The sequence below is a fragment of the Lissotriton vulgaris genome, chromosome 7 (assembly GCF_964263255.1).
Source record: "Lissotriton vulgaris chromosome 7, aLisVul1.2, whole genome shotgun sequence".
In the NCBI taxonomy this organism is placed as follows: domain Eukaryota; kingdom Metazoa; phylum Chordata; class Amphibia; order Caudata; family Salamandridae; genus Lissotriton; species Lissotriton vulgaris.
In genome coordinates, this window is record NC_141695.1 from 483,133,243 (window position 1) to 483,153,636 (window position 20,394).

The window sequence follows — 20,394 nt, forward strand, 5'->3', positions numbered from 1 at the left end:
GTGTCTCAATGTATTATAAATCTCAGGATATTATTCTTAAACATGGCATCATCTATCGTTTACAGCGCTTAGAAACGGGAGTGCGGTATTAGGCACCACACAAAACAAGTAATTATAGTAATTATTATTATAATGTTTATCATTGTTATGATTGTTATCAATGTTATTCAATGTCTTTCTTGCAGCTGATATTGCATTTCTCCCGAGCCTTCCTGAGGCGCTTGTGAGTCACACTTTGGTACACGGACATTTTAAATAAAATCTTTACTCCCACGAGGCGTGCTGCTCACATAACAATGAATTGAATGCACACACTCGAGTAAAGGCTAATTCCAGGACAATTGAAAGTACTCTTGAGACGCGTCAGAGGGGGAGACTGCGAGCAGCTACAGAGGGCAGCCCTGCCCTCCTGTTCCCATCCCTCCCAGGCAAATGCTGTGAAACCTGAGAGCGCAATCATGTGTTCGCAGGGATCTGGGCTTCACGCTATATTTACCGCCTCCAGTTTGTGACTGACTGAGATCTAAAATTAGCCATTACATCCCCAGGACTCCATACATGACGGGTCCGGCGCGCGCCCAAGAAGTTTCCATCTAAAGCGAGGACCCGTGTATTTCCTGGCAACTGTAAGTCTTTTGCAGTCAAAAAAATCTGGAATGCATGTTTTTAATAAATAATGCATATTTGACGGTGTTTACTAATTATGTTTGCCTATTATCTGTTAACCCATGTAAAACATTCCACAAGCAAAACGCACAGTAACTTGGCAATCTAAAAATAGCATTGCTTCCACCATTTATACAATAGGCGTTATACTTCCGATATAACGGTTCGATTGGGAGTGGTGCCAGATATTAACTGTTGTGTTCTCGATCACGGTCTGTAAAGCAAACGTGCGTTTTGTTCCTCTGCAGTGAACGATGGGCGTCCTGGCTTTTCTGGCTTTGCCGCTCCTTCTGTTTGGAATCAGTGGGATCATATACATTTATCGAGAAGTTGTCCGACTGATGTCCAAGTCAGCTGTGCGGAACAAAGTGGTGGTGATAACCGATGCCATATCGGGGCTCGGCAAAGGTACGGGGGCAGCTTCGTTTCTGTCAGTCTCTCGGGCGGGAGCACGGCCTACCCGGAAAAACACGTAGCCTGTGTATCGCATTCGATGCAACATCGCATATTCGGAATGCTGTAATGTCAAGTTTATCTTTTTTTAATATGGAGATGTCGTATTTGCCAGGGACATTCCTTCAAATAATATGCAATGAGATGCTTTCTCATGTTGATCCGTGAATGTTGTTAATGGGTAGAAACATGTATTCTCCAAGTCCAAATCAGGGTGTTTTTTTAACCAAGTTCACACGATAGAGTACAGCATTCCAAAAGAAAACTAGGGGTACATTATGCTGGCTCTGAGCAGAGCAGATCGTGTGTTCTTTTGAGCCGGAGACGTCTACAGTTCAAACATGTAACTCGGAATTTCTCCGAGTTCATGCACGAACTTTAAACAAGTTGGAAGCAGTGAGAAGAGATTGCCTCTCCTTATTTCCCACTTGCCCTGTCTAAAGTGCAGGCATCAACTCGGAGAAATGGTGAGTAATAGTTTTGTATTCTAGAGCGAAAATAACAGGTGCGTGACTCTACGCAGGGCCATCATGATATGCCCCTCCTACGTGCCGTGTTATGAACTGCTGGCCTGGCTTGGCACAGAGCAAAGCACCTGTTTTGTTGTAGTTGAACTGACGAACATAGATTTAACTCTGAATTTCTCCCAATTAATAAATGAACTTCAGAGAGGACATCTCTGAAACAGGGAAAGATAATCAGCGCCCACCGTTTCACACATTTGCTGTCTGTAGTTCGTGCAGTTCAGTGTTACAAGAATGCAGGGCTTTAAGTGGGCCGGGTCTCAAGGGGTCTGAGCACCGGCAGTTTTTTTCAGGGGGCCTCGAAACGGGTCTCTATCGGGCTCTGTTTTGAGCCCTGACACAGGCAGTCCGTTTTTTTCCCAGACTGCAGTGACAGCTGTTTGTTGTCACTGCAGTCTCGGAAAAAGTGCCAGGGCGCAAAACAAAGCCTGATAGAGACCCGTTTCGAGGCAGCACCAGGCACATGGATGTGCTCTGCCCACACTGCTCACTTCTCAGTAGTAGAGAAGTTGCAGCATGACGTCATGCCAGGGGAGCGTTGTGGGGGAAGGGAAATCCTTTGAGTCATTTTCTTTCTGGATTTCCCTTCTTTTTCTGAAACTCAGGAACAGTAACATTGTGGTAGGGTCACCAGGGATTTAATTGGAAGCTTTGTCAATATTATATACAAGTCATAGTTGCAGTTTATTTATCTTCTGCAAGTAATAATCATTGACAAAGCCAATATCCCTTACTTAATGTAGGTATGATGTTACTTGTATCAAATATCTGGATGCAATGACGGAAACAGCAAAATACAAGTCGGACGGCACACTATGCTAAGCACAGATTTTTTGCGTAAGTGATTTAAAGCCACGCCCCTAATTACACTGACCACGCCCTTTTGAGAGACCCCCCAGTTTTTCATCCCACTTAAAGCCCTGCAAGAATGAGCTTTGGACATTACAAACGCATAGAATCCGTTACTTGACTGAATAACATATGCATCGGGTAGTTACAAAAGAAGGATGCACCTGTTCAAAGGTGTTTGAACAAATCTTAAAGCAATTCACACAGGGAAATAGAGCTGGTACTTATTCGATGTATAGTCTGATTTGGCATTAGGGCCAGTGCTAATAGCTTTTCCAGATTTTGTTAAGAAATTTGCAAATTGTTTACACACGCGCACATTTCCTTGATATAACCTGGAGGTCATATTATGAAAGAGTGTGCTGATTTGCTATGCAGATATTTTGGAGACATTGCACTGCCTAAAGTGCAAGCCTTAAATATTAAATTCTCTCTTTGAGCTGTAGACAACACAGCTTAAAGCCAGGGAGCAGTACCCACTTCTTGCTCGTTCCCAGCTCTGCAGCTCATGCACTAACTCAAATGTCTCCAAGGTAAATGTATGCACTTTAGACTATGCAATATCGTAAGTGTTGCACAGATCTGGTCTAATAGAATGAAAGTGTTCATAACATGACTCATGCTGTTACTGTAATTGTGCTTTTAGGCTAAGCCGTGACAGCGACACCAAGTTTTAGACCACTACTTTTGTCATGTAGATAGGCTTTGCCTTCCCACATTGTTATGTTAGCATGAGCTTATTAGAAGTTTAAACGCCATTTTCCTTTTCTGCAGACTCTGCACACAACACATTTTGTTATTAAAGCTTTTAGCCTAGTAGGATATTTTGCTTCACACGAGAATAATATGTTTGTTTATAATATCAGCCTTGCTTGGTAACCTATGTCTGAACAGTGAGTGCCGAGGCCTTCAAGGTTATTTCAACACAGCGCTTGTTGTTCGGTTTGATCAGCGCTCGGTCTAGACATAATACCTATGCAGCTGTGGCCAACTCTTTTTTTTTGGCGCTTTTAATAATGCACTGCGCGGAGCATGCACACACACTTGATGAATATTTGCATGCAGAGAGTTGGTGCAGAAGATGATGTGATCCCTTTCTACTAAGACCAGATGTATGGGCCCGCCCTTCCAAACCCAAAGAGACCTTCGGTAGATATAATATAATATACTAGCAAGGGGGGGTAAACTGAGGTTCTATTTAGACCTTTTCCCTTTAGCATTTTAACATGTTTTCGCCCTTTGTATTTTATGGAATAGTAACTATGCTGCTAACCTTGTTCCTTATAATATGTTTACTTGTATTAGCTAAGATACTGCGCTTGAGAACACTGCATTTGAAATACACATTTCAAACCTGCACATGTCTCCAGTTACTCCTCGTTTTGGACTGGTATGATAGTATAACGAAAGAGTGTTCATGTGTTCCACATTACCTGAGGTGTTCTAAGTCCATGTTCTGGGTTATCTAATCATTGGGGGTGTGTAAGAACCAATGAGACACTGATTGCTAGTCTGGTAGGGGATTTCTGATACTAAGGTGAGGTTTGGCACACCCTAATTCACTGAGGTTCCAACTCTCTATGCACAGTTCTGTGTAGGAGCAGAATCCCTGCGACATGGTGCCCAATCATTGGTGGTCTTATTACATGACACTTGAGTAGTACTTCATTCAGTCCTTAACCCCCTTCGCTATTGTTTACGGAAGACAGTGGTGTCGGACAAACCTACCTATAATTACATAGGTCTTTTTCAAGCTTGAGTCTATTCAAACGGTTTCCTTTTGAATTACTACCTAGTTGTGCTACATAGTTTTTGTTGTACCTCTTACTTACTGTGTCACTACGGCTGACGTTGACATACCGCAACATAGTCGTATTGCGGTGCGCAATCATTTGCAGACTCATAACGTCCCTGTTGATGGCATGGCAGTTATCTTGGTTGTGAGTGCCGAAGTAGCTTACCCATACAAAACTTTCTATTCGTGGCTGACCTTCCCTGCAGTGAACGCAAATACTGGTGTGTTCGACACTTATACTGCTACTCCCGTGCCTCAGGAATATATTCCATATAGGACACAGGAAGTTTAGATTAATTCTTGGCAGCACCGAGTTTGGTTTCATGGCGCCCTACCCCACTCTTTGATACCTCCAAGGTTAGGTCCTTTGTCCATTCCAGGCGCTACTTGGCCTGTTTTGGCTGGATTTACACCGCATCCTCGAAATGGAGCGGTACCCATTGCAGATTTACGGCTGCTACATACAGTCGCAGTTAGTATGATTCGGTTGTTAGTGCAGTACATTACCCGGAACCTCCCGAGTGGGGCCCCAGGTGGTGCAGGGCTTCCAGCCGGACCGAGCGGAATGAAGCTTAGTCCTGTGATAGTTAATGCAGTAATGGGCAAGCGCTCCCAGAATAAGGATGATTTTCTTTTCTGGCTTGCTGAAAAGTTTGACCAGTTGGAAGCAGTATTTCCTAACACAACTCCTGTTGAAAAACACAGGATTCTAACAATTAGTATGCCTAAAGACTTGATCCCAGAAGCTGGTGACTGTGAATCTTGAGGTAAGATCTTTGCGGCAGTATATACGCGGTGCTTCGGCACACGTCAATGACTGTCCTTCCAACGGTCGTTAAGCGTGTTCAAGATGAGCACGGACCTGAGGCAGCGGGTGAATTGGGTATGCAGCAGCTTTGACGTAGTTTCCGATCTCGTACTTGAAAATGTCAAGGGAGATGCAGTGAGCTTTCAGGTGTCTAATGCTTTGCAGGCTGTACCCGATGCTGATAAACCCAGAAAGTTACCGAGAATTATTGTAGCAGCTTATAAGACCGTGGGCCGCAATAGTTTGGGTGTCAAGCCATTTTCCACTAAAGAGAAAAAGCAACCCCAATGGCAGAAGTAAGAGACTGACGAACAACCCAAGGGCAAAATTGTCCCAAAAAACAAAAACAGGGTAAACAACAACAGCAGAAACAGGAATCTCATCCTGCATCTCCAGTGCCTGCACCTGCAGAACGTATTTATGACTTGCGCGACCGCGCGACGATAAAATCACCTGATCGTTTTCAGGTTTCTGAGCAACACTCTCCTCATTCTTTTCAGGACTCATCAGCCTCATCGACCGGTGGTGGAGGAGGCGGCAGAGGTCGGGGTGGCCAGCAGGGACGCAACCAGCCCCGCCCAAAAGACAGTAAAGGCAAGCAGAACGATTCAACACCGAAAATACCCCAATTTCAGAAAAAGAAAGTTGCCGCTTTAACAGCGAGATATGCCACAGATAGTGAAAACGCAGCTTCGGAATCAGACATGGGCTCTGACATTGCTGGACAGAGCAACGGAGATTACCATAGTGCGAGAGGCCCTGCGTCCACTACTGAAGGTGACAGCGACTGACCAATATGTTGTTGTGGAGACAGCTGATACTAGAGTAGCTCCCCCTGATAGACTTTATAACATTATCCTTTTAATTGAAGGTGACATACAGCGTACCATCAAAGGGGTATTTTGGGAAAATCTTACAACTACCTATGACATTTTGTTAGCGGAGGCTGACTGGCCCCCACCTTTTGTTCTCGCAGCTCTGAGGGGGGAGGAGGTGATCCTCCCTAGCTTCGCGCACACAGTCTCGAAGGAGCATGCGCAGAATTTTGCAGAAGAGTGGGCTAAGGCTCTTGCGCCGGCTTTGTACCGTACACATTGTGGGTGTGATACATTTTCCCCACACCACGAGATTCCTTTGCAGTCTATGCCACAGTCTCAACCTCTATATTCCATCTGATGTGAAGCTAAGGTTTCCGTCGCGGAAATCCTTGAACAATTGGAATATCAAGGTGTAATTGAAACTTGTTTGTCACTGATGAATAACCCTCTTTTTACTGTAACCAAGCCAGACGGCTCGTACCATTTGGTATTGGATTACCTGCATTTAAACTCGCATTGCCGTACCTGTGCAGTACAGGATACCCACGGCTCTGCTCTTGTGGATGGTCTTGTGCGAAAATGATTTAAAACCATATTTGACATTTCCACGTTTTTTTTTGCCCACAATGTGGACGGACTAAGTTCCCAGTGGACCAGTTTTACCTGTGGCAGCAAACAACGCCAGAATAAACGTTTACCTATGGGCTATAAAAATAGTCCAGGCGTGTTTGCTGCCCGTATTGCCTCTCTCTTAGATAGGATAGACACGGATGCGTGTTCGTATGTGGATGACATATATCTCACAGACGACGAGCTTTGGGCACATCTGTGTCGCATTGATCGCATAATTTGTAACTTTGTGGACTTTGGTTACAAGTGCATTGCAGAATACACAGTGTTGTTCCTGGGCTACAAGCTCAACAATGAAGGTCGAGGATTGGCTCCTTACTTTTTGGAGAAATGCGCACAATTGCGCGCTCCTACAACTCTGAAAAAATTACAGTCCTTGCTGGGATTTTTACATTTCGGGAGTACTTATATTCCCGAATATGCCCAGCGTATCAAGCCTTTGAATGCGTTGATACAACCTACTTTTACCAAATCTTGCTGGCTGCCAGAACATTCAGCTATTTTGCAATCTTTGCAGGCTTATCTTCTAGAATCTAAATTCTTACTGACTCATGATAACAACACCAACCTGGTGATAAGAATCATCCCTAGGGCGGTGGGTTTCACGAACCTTACTTTTAACAAAGGAGACACAGTACCTATTGCTTACAAGTGAAACTTGTACACTTCGGCTGAAATGTGATTTTCCTCTGTGGAAAAAGTTTTGACAGCAGTGCAAATTGCTATTCTTAAGGAAAGTGCACTGTTGCAGGGAATACGCATGTTGGTTGTTACCCCGTATCCTGCACTAGAGGCAGTGACAAAGGCCAGTGTTCCTAATTCTAAAGCTTTGCACCCACCGTGGATAAAATGGGCAGCATCATTGAAATCTCCGGATGTCATGTTTATTTTTGATGCCTCCTTACAGTCACAGGAGTTTTTGCAGTTTGAATTCGTTCATCCTGCGCCTTTGGCTATGCGGACTTTGGAGGATTTCCATTGCATCATATACACTGATGGTTCATCGCAGGTTGCGCATGGTTCTAAACATGCATATGTTTCCACTTGCACCATTGTGGTAGGTACCATGGTGAATGATGAGTTCAAGTCCAGAGTCGTGCACATGCAGTTCTTGGGAACTGCATCGCACAATTGGCAGAGCTCCGTGCTCTGATGCTTGCATTGGAGTATGCTGATCCTAGTGTGACAACTCTTATTGTGAGTGATTCTTACTACTGTGTCCAGTCTTACAATGATAACCTGTTCTTTTGGATTCAGAATGATTTTCGTGATTCCAAGGGTAGCACAATAAAACATAAAATGATCTAGGTCAGAGTGGATGAGCTTAAAGAGCAGTTGCCACTGGTGTTTGTAATTAACACTCTCGGTCATCACCGCCTAGGAGTCCACGCAATTCGTTGGCTGATGAGGCAGCGAAATCAGCAGTATCGACATATTTGGTTGCAGCAGTTACATGTTCCAAAAATAAGATCGATGATGATATCTTGGCAGCTGTTGCTGCAACAGAGAAGGGAAGTAAATATCCTAAAGGGTTCCCTTCAAAGTATTCATACCACTTTAGTCCAGATAAAGTTCCTTATGTGAAAATACCTGACGTTGGTGAGAGGTTGATCCCCAACACGGCCCGCAGGCCCACACTGATTACAGAGTCCCATGAGGGTGTTGCGTCTGTGCATGCGGACGTTTCGGCGACTGTGGCTCAGTTATAACAACGTTTCTGGTGGCGGGAACTGTATAAACAGATGCGTGATTATGCCCTTCAATGTGACATTTGCCAGCAGATTAAGGCTTCGACTGCTGCGCGACTGCCCCAGACACAGTTGTACATATCTAATAAACCGCTTGGGTGCATTTATTTAGATCACTGCGGTCATTTTTCTTCTGATTCTGCTCATAAGTACATCTTAGTAGCAGTTGATTCATGCACTTGCTTTGTGTGGGTGTGGCCACACCGCAGCGCTGATTCACGGGCTGTCATAAGAGACTTGCGTGTCTTTGTAAGGATTTTTGCCTGTGGTACCTTCCATTCGGATCATGGTCCGGCTTTCGCCGCCAAGGCGTATAAGGATGCCATGACTTTGTTGGGGGTACAAGTCAAGTTTTCGTTTCCATACAGACCTGAGGGTAATAGTGTTGTGGAACGAATGAACTGAGATATAAAGCAGTCTTTGATGGCTCGAGTTATAGGCACTGGCAGGAACTGGCTGGCCCACCTCAATAGCGTGCAGCCTGCTCCTAATTATCCCCCTAGAAGGTCTCTGGGTGGGCGGACCCCATATGAGATGCTCTTTGGTATCAAGATGTTTGTCCCGGACCTTGACGGTCTAGACTCAGTTGCCATTGCTGCCTCCTTTGACGTAGATGAACATTGCAATGTTTTACAGGATCTACAAAAGACAAGAGACAGTCTTGCAAAGGAACATTTGCCCTCCACCTCGGATGATGCGTTGCAGATCCCTGTAGTTGGCTGGCTACCCCAAGTTGGAGAACTGGTTTGAGAGAAGATCAAAAACAAGAAAGAATTTGGTCCCTCTTATCGAGCTCCGGTTCCAGTACTTGGTGTGAAGGGCACTAGAACAGTCATTTTACCACCACTTCCAGGTCGTAAGAAGAACAGGCATATCTCCATTGACAATGTCAAGATACACAGAGTGGCCGATTCTTCTTAGTATGACACCGGCGGTCTCATGTCCTTCGATTTTGACAAATTCTGTTTTGGCCCCGGCTTCTAATCCAGTGCCTGATGTTGCCCTTGAGATGCCTGCAATTTTGAGTCCTTTATTGAGTACACTGCCTGGTGCTAAACTTGATGAAACTGACTATACTTACCCAACTGACTTATCAATGCCTGATTTGCAAACTCGCTTGACTACAGAATCCAGATTTTCATTTGACACTGATTCACATACATCAAAAAAGCCTTCAAGGATTTCTGTTTATGTAAGACTGTTTAAGAAACATTTTTTTATACCCCCTTGGTCCTGTATTTGGCTGGTGCTTTTTTCGATTTACCTTTTTATGTCAATTGGTTTTGTGTTTTATTTTTTCCGTCTCGTCATTGGAGACTATGTCGAGGAGAGAACATGCATTCGACATATCAATGGGACATTGGCTCCTCATTCCTCATCACACAGATTGAAGAGAGACTTGGCTTTTGTTAACATCACTGCTTGGCCTGTGTTGGATTTGATAGTTTAGGATGCTGTTAGATTTCAAATCCATGAGCCCACTGTGGTTATAAATGTTCCTAATGTGCTTAGAGTCTATGGGGGATGTAGTTAAACAAAATATACGTTCTGATGATTGGGATCTTCAGGCCGTAGAATCATTGTTTTCTGATTTGAAATATTATGCTGCCTTTGATGCTGAAGATTTATATTTGGAGACTGCCAATTGTGGTGATTTGTATTGTTACCAACATTTTGGCAACCACTACCTGCATAAAACTAATACCAGGAGGCTCACTGTAAATTATACCCAGGGGGAACACTGTCCAACTCCTATACAAGGCAGTTCTGCTTCCTTTTTGAAAAGGTTCACTTACTTTACCAACTTTAATCAATCAAATCCCAATGCATTTTATTTTAAAATGACTGAAAAATCCACATCCAAAGTTAGACTTGCCAATACTAAATCATTGTATTTGAAGTCCTTTCTAGACCAGTTGGCTGTTGGAGGCTACGAGATGTGAAAGGATACCATTGACCTTAAATCAGTGTGGGGTTCTAAAAGCTGGCAAGTGCAAGGAACTGAGGCTTTGCACCATGCATGCCTCATCCCGAACCATATGTTGTTTTTGAATTCTACAATTTCTCAGACAACATGCTTTGGATTGGCTACTACTAAAAAATTAAATGCTCCTTCTTTTCCTGACTTGGAAGAATATTCCGGTTGGAGTAATGCTGCTAAATTTTCAATGAGAGATTTACAACTTTGCTGTTAAATTCTTCCTTTAACATATCCAGTTTGGATCCCAAAGGCTGGTTGCTCTGGCACAGAAGTGCTGACTCGTGCCAGCATCGTTGGCGTCAGTTAAACTGCATTTGTCCAAGCTGACTGACAATGCTGATCTGAATGATTTTATGAAAGGCCCGGCTAACGGTAGATCTAAAAGATGGATATATGCTGTTTACAACGAATTCTGGAAAACATCCCAGATTGAGATCTATTGCTCTAAGGCTACCCGCCTTAGAGCAAAAGATCAAGCTAAGTTAGAAAAAGATCTAGCAGTTGTAGATAATAGCATAAACACGCTCTCTTCCCGCATTTACACGTTAGATAATATTGTATCTTCTGTTGTAGATATTGTGCAAGATGAAGTGTCTGTTTTGCACCATTGTCAAAATCAATTGCGTTCTATTATGCAGTTTGCATGGACCCTACAGACCCTTAAAGCTGGAAAAGTGCCATGGCATTACATGAATACGTCATCATTGTTTGCCCCGTTTAATTTGACTGACAAGCAGTGCCTACTGTCGATGAAAGATGCTTCTTTTTCTATGTTACACATTGAGAGGTTGGAGCCTTTACCGTTTTCTGTCGCAGAGGCCAATACTGCAACGTGGCTTATTCACGGTTTAATAACTCTCCCGTTTCCACTGTTCGAGTTCAAGGGCTGTATGAATACTTTGCCATTGGTAGATACAAGCCTCTTGGAAGTTCTTATCTCCATGAAGCTTGGTCGCTTCCATTTACATATAGATGCCTTAGGGAGGGTAAGGAAGTTTATTTGAATGGAGAAGAATGCATTGAAACACTGGATCATTCATTAATGTGTAGACATATCTAATTACACGGCTCCTGTAATCAGAACAAGCCAAATTTAGCCTGTATTTGAAAGGTAGCACTGTGCCTGCAATCGTTCCCACATTCACATTACTGGCAAATGGGAGTTATTTACTTTTAAACAATGAAGATTGCTGTGGGTTAATAAAAGGGATTACTTATGTCTTTACCATCAGTGAGCGTGTGGTTTGCTGTAAGAATGTAATGTATCCACCCCCGCATGGGAAACTTGATGTTTCCATCTGGCCTAAGATTCTAACCTTGAAATCAGAGTTCAATAAAATGAGTCGCATAAGAGCTTTATTGTCCCAAAAAGAAGTTGCCCTCACATCTGCTCGCGAAACATTCATCCTTCACGTGGCTTACACTCGCACAGAGGTGCATGCCTTATTGAATACTGATTTGCCCTTGCATTTCGGTAAGTTGATTCACACTATCTTCAATGCATCCTCCATATCGGGCTGGCTCACTTTTTTAAAGTTGTAAGCAGTGGGCTGGGGACTTCTTTTCAAACGATATTCGGTGTCTTTCCAGCTTTCTTCCATTCTATTTTTTCCAGCCTGTTCGGTGGATTTAGATTACTACTGGCTCTTGCTGCTGGCGTGCTTCTGCTGTTTTGCTTGTTTCAAAATGGATGCACATCCTGTGTTACAAGACGAGCTGTCTCGGCTAGGGCTGCTTCGCGCCCAATTGCTTGAGTACTATGGGGCACTGCCTCTTGCTACATTGAGTGCAGCTTATGGATTATCGTTTCGATTTTCCTACTTCACATGCGTCCAGCATGTTTTTCATTGCCTAAGTTGCGACTTCGAATGGGCCCTGGATTTGTGTCTCTGCAATACAGTGTCTCCCAATGCGGATTATAATCAATTTATGAGCCCCTTAGTTGCTCATGAATTGCTTTGTTCTGATGGAGGGATTATGGCCTTTGCAGCGATTCATGGAATACTGGGTCGTTGGAATGTGTTCGCAGCGGCGCAAGATTTCTTGGCTTGCAGCTTCCTCGAAAACCCACTGAGTTGTCCTCTGATGGTGCTAGAGGCTCCGGTAGTTGAGGAACATGTATGTTCTTTCCCTTTGTTAAATTGGATGGCCGATTTATTTTCTGATGAGAACAGTGACTTCCTGTTGGAGGATGTTGCTGCATATTTTGCATATACATTATTAGGAGGAGATGTATTTGCCGTCTCACTTCCTTGACCGACACCTTTCATTGGATTATCGGATTTGTTTTTACCCACATTGTTTTGGGGGGGACTCAACCTATTAACGTTATCAATGTCCAAAGGCTACATTTTTTTTTCTTTCTCTTTCTTTTCAGAATTATGGTTATTTTTATCTCTTTTATTGAGGAACCAAATTGGAGACTTGTGTTCGGACTATCGACCTTGAACTCTGCATTCCTAAATTTGCCCCTTATCTTGTCTTATCCATGCTCGGATCAAAGGGAGGGTGTCATGTAGATAGGCTTTGCCTTCACACTGTGTTATGTTAGCATGAGCTTATTAGAAGTTTAAATGTCATTTCCTTTTCTGCAGCCTCTGCACACAACGCCTTTTGTTATTAAAGCTTTTAGCCTAGTAGAATATTTAGCTTCACACGAGAAAAATATGTTTGCTTATAATATCAGCCTTGCTTGTTAAGCTATGTCTGAACAGTGAGTGCCGAGGCCTTCAAGGTTATTTCAACACAGCGCTTGTTGTTCAGTTTGATCAGCGCACGGTCTAGACATAATACATATGCAGCTGTGGCCAACTATGGGTTTTTGGTGCGTTTAATAATGCACTGCACGGAGCATGCACACACACTTGATGAATATTCGCATGCACAGAGTTGGTGCAGGAGATGATGTGATCCCTTTCTACTAAGACCAGAGGTATGGGCCCGCCCTTTTAAACCCAAAGAGACCTTCTGTAGAAATAATGTAATATACTAGCAAGGGAGGGTAAACTGAGGTTCTATCTAGACCTTTTCCCTTTAGCATTTTAACATGCTTTCACCCTTTGTATTTTATGGAATAGTAACTATGCTGCTAACCTTGTTCCTTATAATATGTTTGGTTGAATTAGCTAAGATACTGCGATTGAGAACACTGCATTAGAAATAAACATTTCAAACCTGCACTTGTCTCCAGTTACTCCTCGTCTTGGACTGGTATAATAGTATAACGAAAGAGTGTTCATGTGTTCCACGTTACCTGAAGTGTTCTAAGTCTATGTTCTGGGTTGTCTAATCATTGGGGGTGTGCAAGAACCAATGAGATACTGATTTTTAGTCTGGTAGGGGATTTTGGATACTAAGGTGAGTTTTGGCACACCCTAATTCACTGAGGTTCCAAGTCTCTATGCACAGTTCTGTGTAGGAGCAGAATCCCTGCGACACTTCCTGTTAATTGGCACATGCTTGATGCATGGACTAGTCCTTGGGCTATGTCCTAGACCTGCATAAGGACATTTCTCACTCTAAATGACTTGGTATTTTGCGCCACCCTCGCTTGCTAAAATGGCCACATTTCCTTCTCAATCACATCCATGTCTACCTGTAGTAAAGAGGGGTTAAACAGATGCAGAATCCTAACAATTATCAATCTGAGTCAACAATGTTCCTGAAGCCCATTGAAGACTATCTTCTTTGTCTTAGGTACAGTTTTCCCTGTTACATTTGCTGCTACCAGCAGCAATCTGGCTCCCCCCTGTTGTTGCTGCTAAGTGCCTTTCTGCAGTTGTCTACCTATAGAACCGACCTGTTTCCGTCCATAGTTTCCCTTTTGGCTGCATAAACTGACACTGCCATATTCTTAAACACTCTATGTAGTATTGTGTATGGCTGCGTGTAAACCAAGTGGATCCCTGGTGTCCAGAGATTGTGATTGAAATAAAAGGCAAGCATATCCAATTCAAGTTCATGTTATCTTTGATGCCACTCAGAACCCTGTGAGGGATACACTCTTGCTGATATCTTACAATTCTATATTATGCACCATGTTATTTTCCCTCTGAGGTCTTTATGGAGCTAGGGCAAGAATGAGACCAGCACTTAAAGCCAACTGGAGCTGGCATGTTATTCCATCAGGGATCTTCAGAAGGCAATATTTATTGTGTATTAGGTCTGTTCAATCCTTTTGTTTCAAATGCATGCCTGGACATGGGGACTGGAATCTCTGTGAAAGTATTTTCTTTCATTATTTGTCTGATGTTCCCCCGGAGTGTGTGTCAGGTTGCACTAACCTTGTGTGTAGCAATGCTTTTTTACAACTCTCTCCACCTCCACCAATGACCAAATATACAGAAATATGAGGGCCAGTAGTATAAACGGGGAAGAAAAATGGGGTGAGAGAGAAAAAAAACATAGACCCAGGATACCACCACATTGTCATGTCACTCTGGTTGGTCAGTGAGGTCAGTGGAATGTGGTGAACTCCTATAGCACAAAGAGTTATCTTAAATGACTTGTTATTTAGTGTAGTAAGTGTAACTGCAATTGTGAATATGTATTCATCAGCACTATCTCTGCATAACTGACTCTCTGTATATAGGATAGGAGACTGGTAACTTCTGAAAACCACACATACAAAAACCAAGCATACATATGTGCTAGTATTTCTTCCTCTGCATTAGATATTTACCTCATTTGTCCTTACTACATGCTCTCTTCTGGAAGATGAGTTATAGTTTCTACTTGGCTTCTGTAGAAATGCAAAATTACATATACTGTTAATATCCTGTTATGTGCTTACTAAAACTTTAATTCTTTGCAAAAGACATTCATAAATACATATGCACGAATCCACTTTAGACATCCTCCCTAGGTTATCCATAGTAGACAAGATCCCTGTTTTAAAAGTTCTGATAAATGTTCAACAGGATATTTCAACTCTGCTTGTGGGAATGTCTTTGAAAAGTAGCCAATGGATAAATCTGGCCAGTGTTTGAATTTCTGACAGACAAAGCGACGCCCTGTAGCATGATAGAAATCTTCAGACGCCACAACAAAAAGATGCTCTACCTCTCATTCTTTGATGGCATTTAGTTGACTACAATCTATAGATGCGCAAGGTTTAAAACCAATCTTGCAATCATAACGTCTGTGTTAAGGTAACACATTCACCTTTTTCCTATCAAAATATCACTGACATCTTGATGGCAAGGGGGAAATGGGAGAGCATACCTTACAGCTGGAAAAGCATAAGATAGTATGAAATTATTAGAAATTCAATTAAATCATCCTGGTGGCCAATTAAACACTAGAATGTGTAATGCCAGCCTAGGCAAACCCAGATTTACTTTAAATTGAAGGGCATCATTCTAATCAAAACATGTTTTCTCTTGATGATTCCCCCCAAATTAAACCTCAAGATATTTTAGAACCCCCTTTGCTTTAACATTCTTAGGAAACCTTTCCTTGATTAATGGATTACTGGAATTCATAAAGCTTGAGCAAATGTAATGCCCATATAATTCTCTATTGATTCAGAACTTAAAAACCTTGAAGCCACCTTCTCTTGACCTGGAAAAAATCACCTTGTTAAAAAAAAACTTATCATATGAGTTACTAAAAACTCTATGGTATTCAGCACCGGGGAAGTGACTGCCTGGAGCTTGTGGCTGACTTGGGCATTGTGAGGGGCTGGATACAACTCAGAAGAGCGGCCTATAAAACTGTCCTTGAAAGGCCAAAAGGGATAGAGACAAGAAACCTGGGGGCTCTTGCTTGTTAGAAGCTGCTAGGGACAACAACCAAACCCTCTTTTGGAGCCTAATAGCAACAGGTTAGAGGGAGGGAATCATTTAGATGGATAATAATTTTGCAGCTGAGGCTTGGATAGCACATTTCTCCAACCTATACCAAATAATGCCTGGCTATGAAAATTCTGCGGAAATATCAATAACTCCATCTCATTTTGAGCTGGATGGGAGCAAGGGGTGGACAAGTTTGGCTCACTGGTTAGAAGTGGCAGACCCTGAAACGGAGGTCAGACCCGGGACCAGGGTTCAATTCCCGATGCAGCAGGGTCTTGGGCTTAATGTCCCCGGACTCGATAATTCTCGCCTTGGTGCCTACTCTAATCATGGGTCCCACTCTGCAACTCTGGGCAATAGCTTGCTTAATCTCCACAATGGCCCCAACAGTGCTGGGATGCCTGGCTTCACCTTAGGGGTGCCCAGGAGGGGGCATTTCACAGGGAAAGCCAGTAAGGGTTCCAAAGTGGTATACAGCGCCAGGATGCCCCGAGATGGGGCGGCAGTGCGCTTTACAAGTATACACACATTTACATTTACATTTCCACCTGATTACATTTCTGGAGGTGGAACAGGCCATTACCCCCTCATGAGTCCTCCCCGTCCCAGTCCTTACAATGTGAGGCAGTCCTGCCTCCACCCAGCCAATCACAACGCCAGTATTCAAAAGCTTACATAAGACCCTCCCACCTACCGCCATGCCTGTTTTTTTTCTGGTCCGGCAGCGGTCGGAACGCAGGTGCTCCCGGTTCCTGTTTCTGTTTCGGATTTTCTTCAGGACGGTGCCGTTAGTGTTTCATTTGCAGTTTTATGCTTCTGCATTATTTACTGTGAGATTTTCATGTGAGTATTTCATTTGCAGTTTTTTACTTCTTCGTTGTATACTGTGTGTTTTTCTCTCGGCGCAGCTGCTCCGGTCCCCCGGTCGCCTGCGTTCCTGTTCTGGGGTCAGGGAGTCTCCCCGTTCATGTGCTGGGCTGGGGTGGGGAGTTTTCATGGTGTCCTGGCCCCTGGTTGTTCCGGTGCTGTGGATCTAGTGCAGCGTCCGGCCCCCAAGGCCATGGTCTTTTGACCTGGGGCTGTGTGTGGTGACTACAGGGCTGCCCTTCTATTTCATCTTTCATTTCACCGGTCTCACATTGCGTGATTTGGTGTTTGGGGGCAGTGTTATTTGAAGGTTGCTGGGTCCTTCCTTTGCTGTGTGGTGAGTTCCTGTTTGGTTTGCTTGGGTTCGCTCACCATGTATGAAGGGGCATCTTCACCTGTGCCTGCTTGGGCAGTTTCCATGCAGCATTGTTTCCTGGTTCTCGTTCGGATGACGTTTTAGCAGATTCTGGGGCTGCGCTGGATACTGTGGAGGGGTTTGAAACCTGCCCATGTTGTCAAATTGCCCTGAGGTGGGAAAGTTTCAATCTGTGCTTTTACACAGTTGATGATTTCAGCTGTCCAGTCTGAGCTGCCGGGGCCTGCGGTGCGTTGTCCTGTGGATGGGGTCTTTATTCGGGTGATTCTGGGTTTTGGCCCTACATTCCTGGCTGTTGTGGGGTTTTTCCACACAGTATGGTTCCTCTGTGGTGGTTGACCTTCCCTTCCATGATGTACTGTTGGATATCCTGACTGATGCATGGCTTATGGCACATACGCAGGATATTCCGTGTTTTCTGGGATGGTGGTTTCACCTGGCGGACTTTGTCTCTTACTTTCCTCTCTTTCCAAATGTTGCTTCTCCTTTTGGGGCTGGCTTTTGTTCGGCCTGTAGTTCACTGGTCCTTCTCATGTGTTCTGTGGAGTTGTCTGGTTGTTTACTGGCCCTTCTTCCTGTCTTGGCTCAGTGGGTTGAGTCTTCTTCTCCGCTGCCGGGACACTGGCGCCTTGGTCCACTGTCTGTTTTTCTGTGGCTCCTTGGCTTTTTGGTTCCCTCTATTGTCAGTCTGTGTGGTGGTGCTCTGTCTTCCTCTCAGCCCTTTCGTGGTCTGGTGGTGGGGGGGTTGTGTTCCGTTTGGTTCCCGGCCTCTGTTGTGCCTGTGGCTGCCCCTGGGTGTTGGTCATCCAGGGCTTTGGGTATTGTTGTGCCCTGGAGGGGTCTCCGTTACCTGGTGGTTGCGGTTGCGTCTCTTCTTCTTTGGGTCTGTGTCCCACTCTTTCATCTGGTGGTGGGTTCCCTGTCTCCCTTGCTGTTGTTGTTGTTGCGGTTTTTCCTGGCTTTTTGGTACGGTCTGCTTTCCGACTGGTGGGTCCTGTCGGTCTTTGCTCTTAGTTGCCGGATTCCTTTCCGGGGCCGTCTCCCTTTTTGGGCAGTTTTCACTGTTGTGCCATTGTCCTTTGGCCGTGTTGCATTTTTCATTCTTCTTTGGGCGTCGGCCTGTTTTTGTCTCTGTGCACTGTTGTGCTGGTTCCGATGGCGGAGCGGGGCCAGGGTTCCTTTTCCTCTTTGTTCCTGGTCCTGGCGCCTATTGGTTCCTTTCTGCACAGTTCTGTGTCCCGGGGTTTTGTACCGGTTGGTGCTGCTGGGCGGTTGTTCCCCTTGCGGTCTGTCGTTCCCCTCTTCTTGGTGGGTGTTTTTTTTTTCTTCCCCGGTTTTGGGAGTTGACTGTTCTTCACGTTCCATCCATCCGGCTGGTCCGCAGTTCTGCAGTTTGCTGTGGATGGGTTCCATTCTCTGTTTCATGTGTTGCCTTTCGGCCTCTCTCCTGCTTCCCAGCTTTTACGGCGATGCTGGCTCCTGCTGTGCAGGTTTTTTGCTGAATGGCGATTCCACCCTGCTAGCACCTATTCTTCTGTTCTTAGAAGTTATGCAGGGTCAGGCCTGGTCAGCACCTGGATGGGAGACCGCCTGGGATAGCCAGGCGCTGTAGGCTCTTCCATATGTGGCTTTTGTCCGGTTTCTGCTTCCATCCTCCTTGTGGATGTTCTGTCAATGGTGGCGTTGATGGCCTTGTTCTGGTTTCAAGGGTTCGTTTGGGTTTTGGCCACTTTTCATCTGGTTCCTGTTCTGGGCCTTCGGTTTCTCGGGGCCTGTTCATCACTTTGCAAGGGGCTGTTTTCTCCCTCTGTCTCGGTTCTCTTCCCTGTTGACTCTTTTGCGGGTCCTGCTGGGTCTCCCTTTTGACCTGCGGGGTTGGTTGCGGATAAAGGGAGTGGAGGCTGCCTCAATGGTTGTGGTTCCCTGGGCTTGCCTGCTCCTCCTGTCCTTGGTGTTTCTTCTGATTGACTCCTTGCGTCCTTTTCCATGCAGGTTACATAGCTCTGGTTCCTCTCTCCCCTGTTCTTGTTCCTACTTTGGCCTGGTAGCTTTGCTCTCCCAAACTGGTATTTGGGGTGAGTTTTCAGCTCCCTTCCCTCCTCTTGTTGTCCTTGGACGCCTGCCCTTGGGGTTGGGGTCCTTGGCGGCCGATGTATCTTTTGATTTGTGCTGGCCTTCCGGTGGCTCATTGTTGCTTGATCCTACTTGGGGGGACCAGATGCATGTCTCTGTTCCTGCTGGCTTTTGTGTTTTGTTCCCACAATGCTATGGCTCACTGGCATGTCTTGTGTCTCTTGTGGCAGAGGCCCCCACGGCTCACTCTGGGCGGTGTCTCCTCGGTTAGCTTTGAGTTTCTCTTCGGGAACGTCTGCGTTTTTATTTGTAGCCACAGCTTGGGCCGTTTCCTTCGGTCCTCTGTTTTGTGCCATCTGGTGCTCGCTTCGGCAGCGCATTTTCTTTGAGTGGTTTGATTTGGTGTGGATCAGCATGGCCTCTCACTTTCCTTGGCCTTCGGGCTTTCTGTGTGCCTTCCCTTCTATTTTCACCTCCCGAATATTCGGGGGATGTTGAGGTGGTGTGTAGGTGTCTGTATCGTTGGCCTCGCTGTCTCTGGTTTCCGCTCCTGCCGCTGCTGGCGGGGGTCGGGTTTGGCCAGACTCCCTTGACTCTGGCTCCGCTTTTGGGTCTGCAGCTGGTTTCTGCCCTGTTGTTGTCACTTGCTTCTGACGGCCTGGCACTTGTGCGGCTGTCGTTGGCGTCTTTGGGCTGTTCCTCTGTGGTGGCTCGTGGCATCCTGTTATCGCATCAGCCTTCGACCCTTGGGTGCTGTGGTCATCATTGGGGTTCCTTTTTCTCTTGGTGTTATTCCCGTTGGGTAGTTCCTGTGCTGGGGGATCTTGCTTCTGTGTTGGATTTTCTCTGGGGTGTTTCTTTTACAGGGCCTTTCCCCTTCCGCTTTGTCTGGTCAGTGGGTGGGGGTTCGTGCTTGTCGGGGTCCTTGGGCCTCCTTGGTGGTTTTTGCCCCTTTGGTTGTGGTGGTGAGCCTCAGCAAGCAACACCAGTGTAGGGGATTCACCCTTCTCT

The 20,394-nt window shown here is 45.0% G+C and overlaps 1 protein-coding gene across 1 annotated transcript in view; it reads left to right on the forward strand.

Annotated features, from left to right (window-relative positions):
* Positions 1-490: 490 nt before the first annotated feature.
* DHRS7C (dehydrogenase/reductase 7C) overlaps positions 491-20,394 on the forward strand; it is a 293,773-nt gene continuing 273,869 nt past the window's right edge. The window contains exons 1-2 of the mRNA XM_086930545.1: positions 491-626; positions 915-1,074. Of these exons, the coding sequence (XP_086786671.1) occupies positions 921-1,074 (154 nt within the window). The 5' untranslated portion in view covers positions 491-626; positions 915-920. The remainder of the gene's footprint in view (positions 627-914; positions 1,075-20,394) is intronic.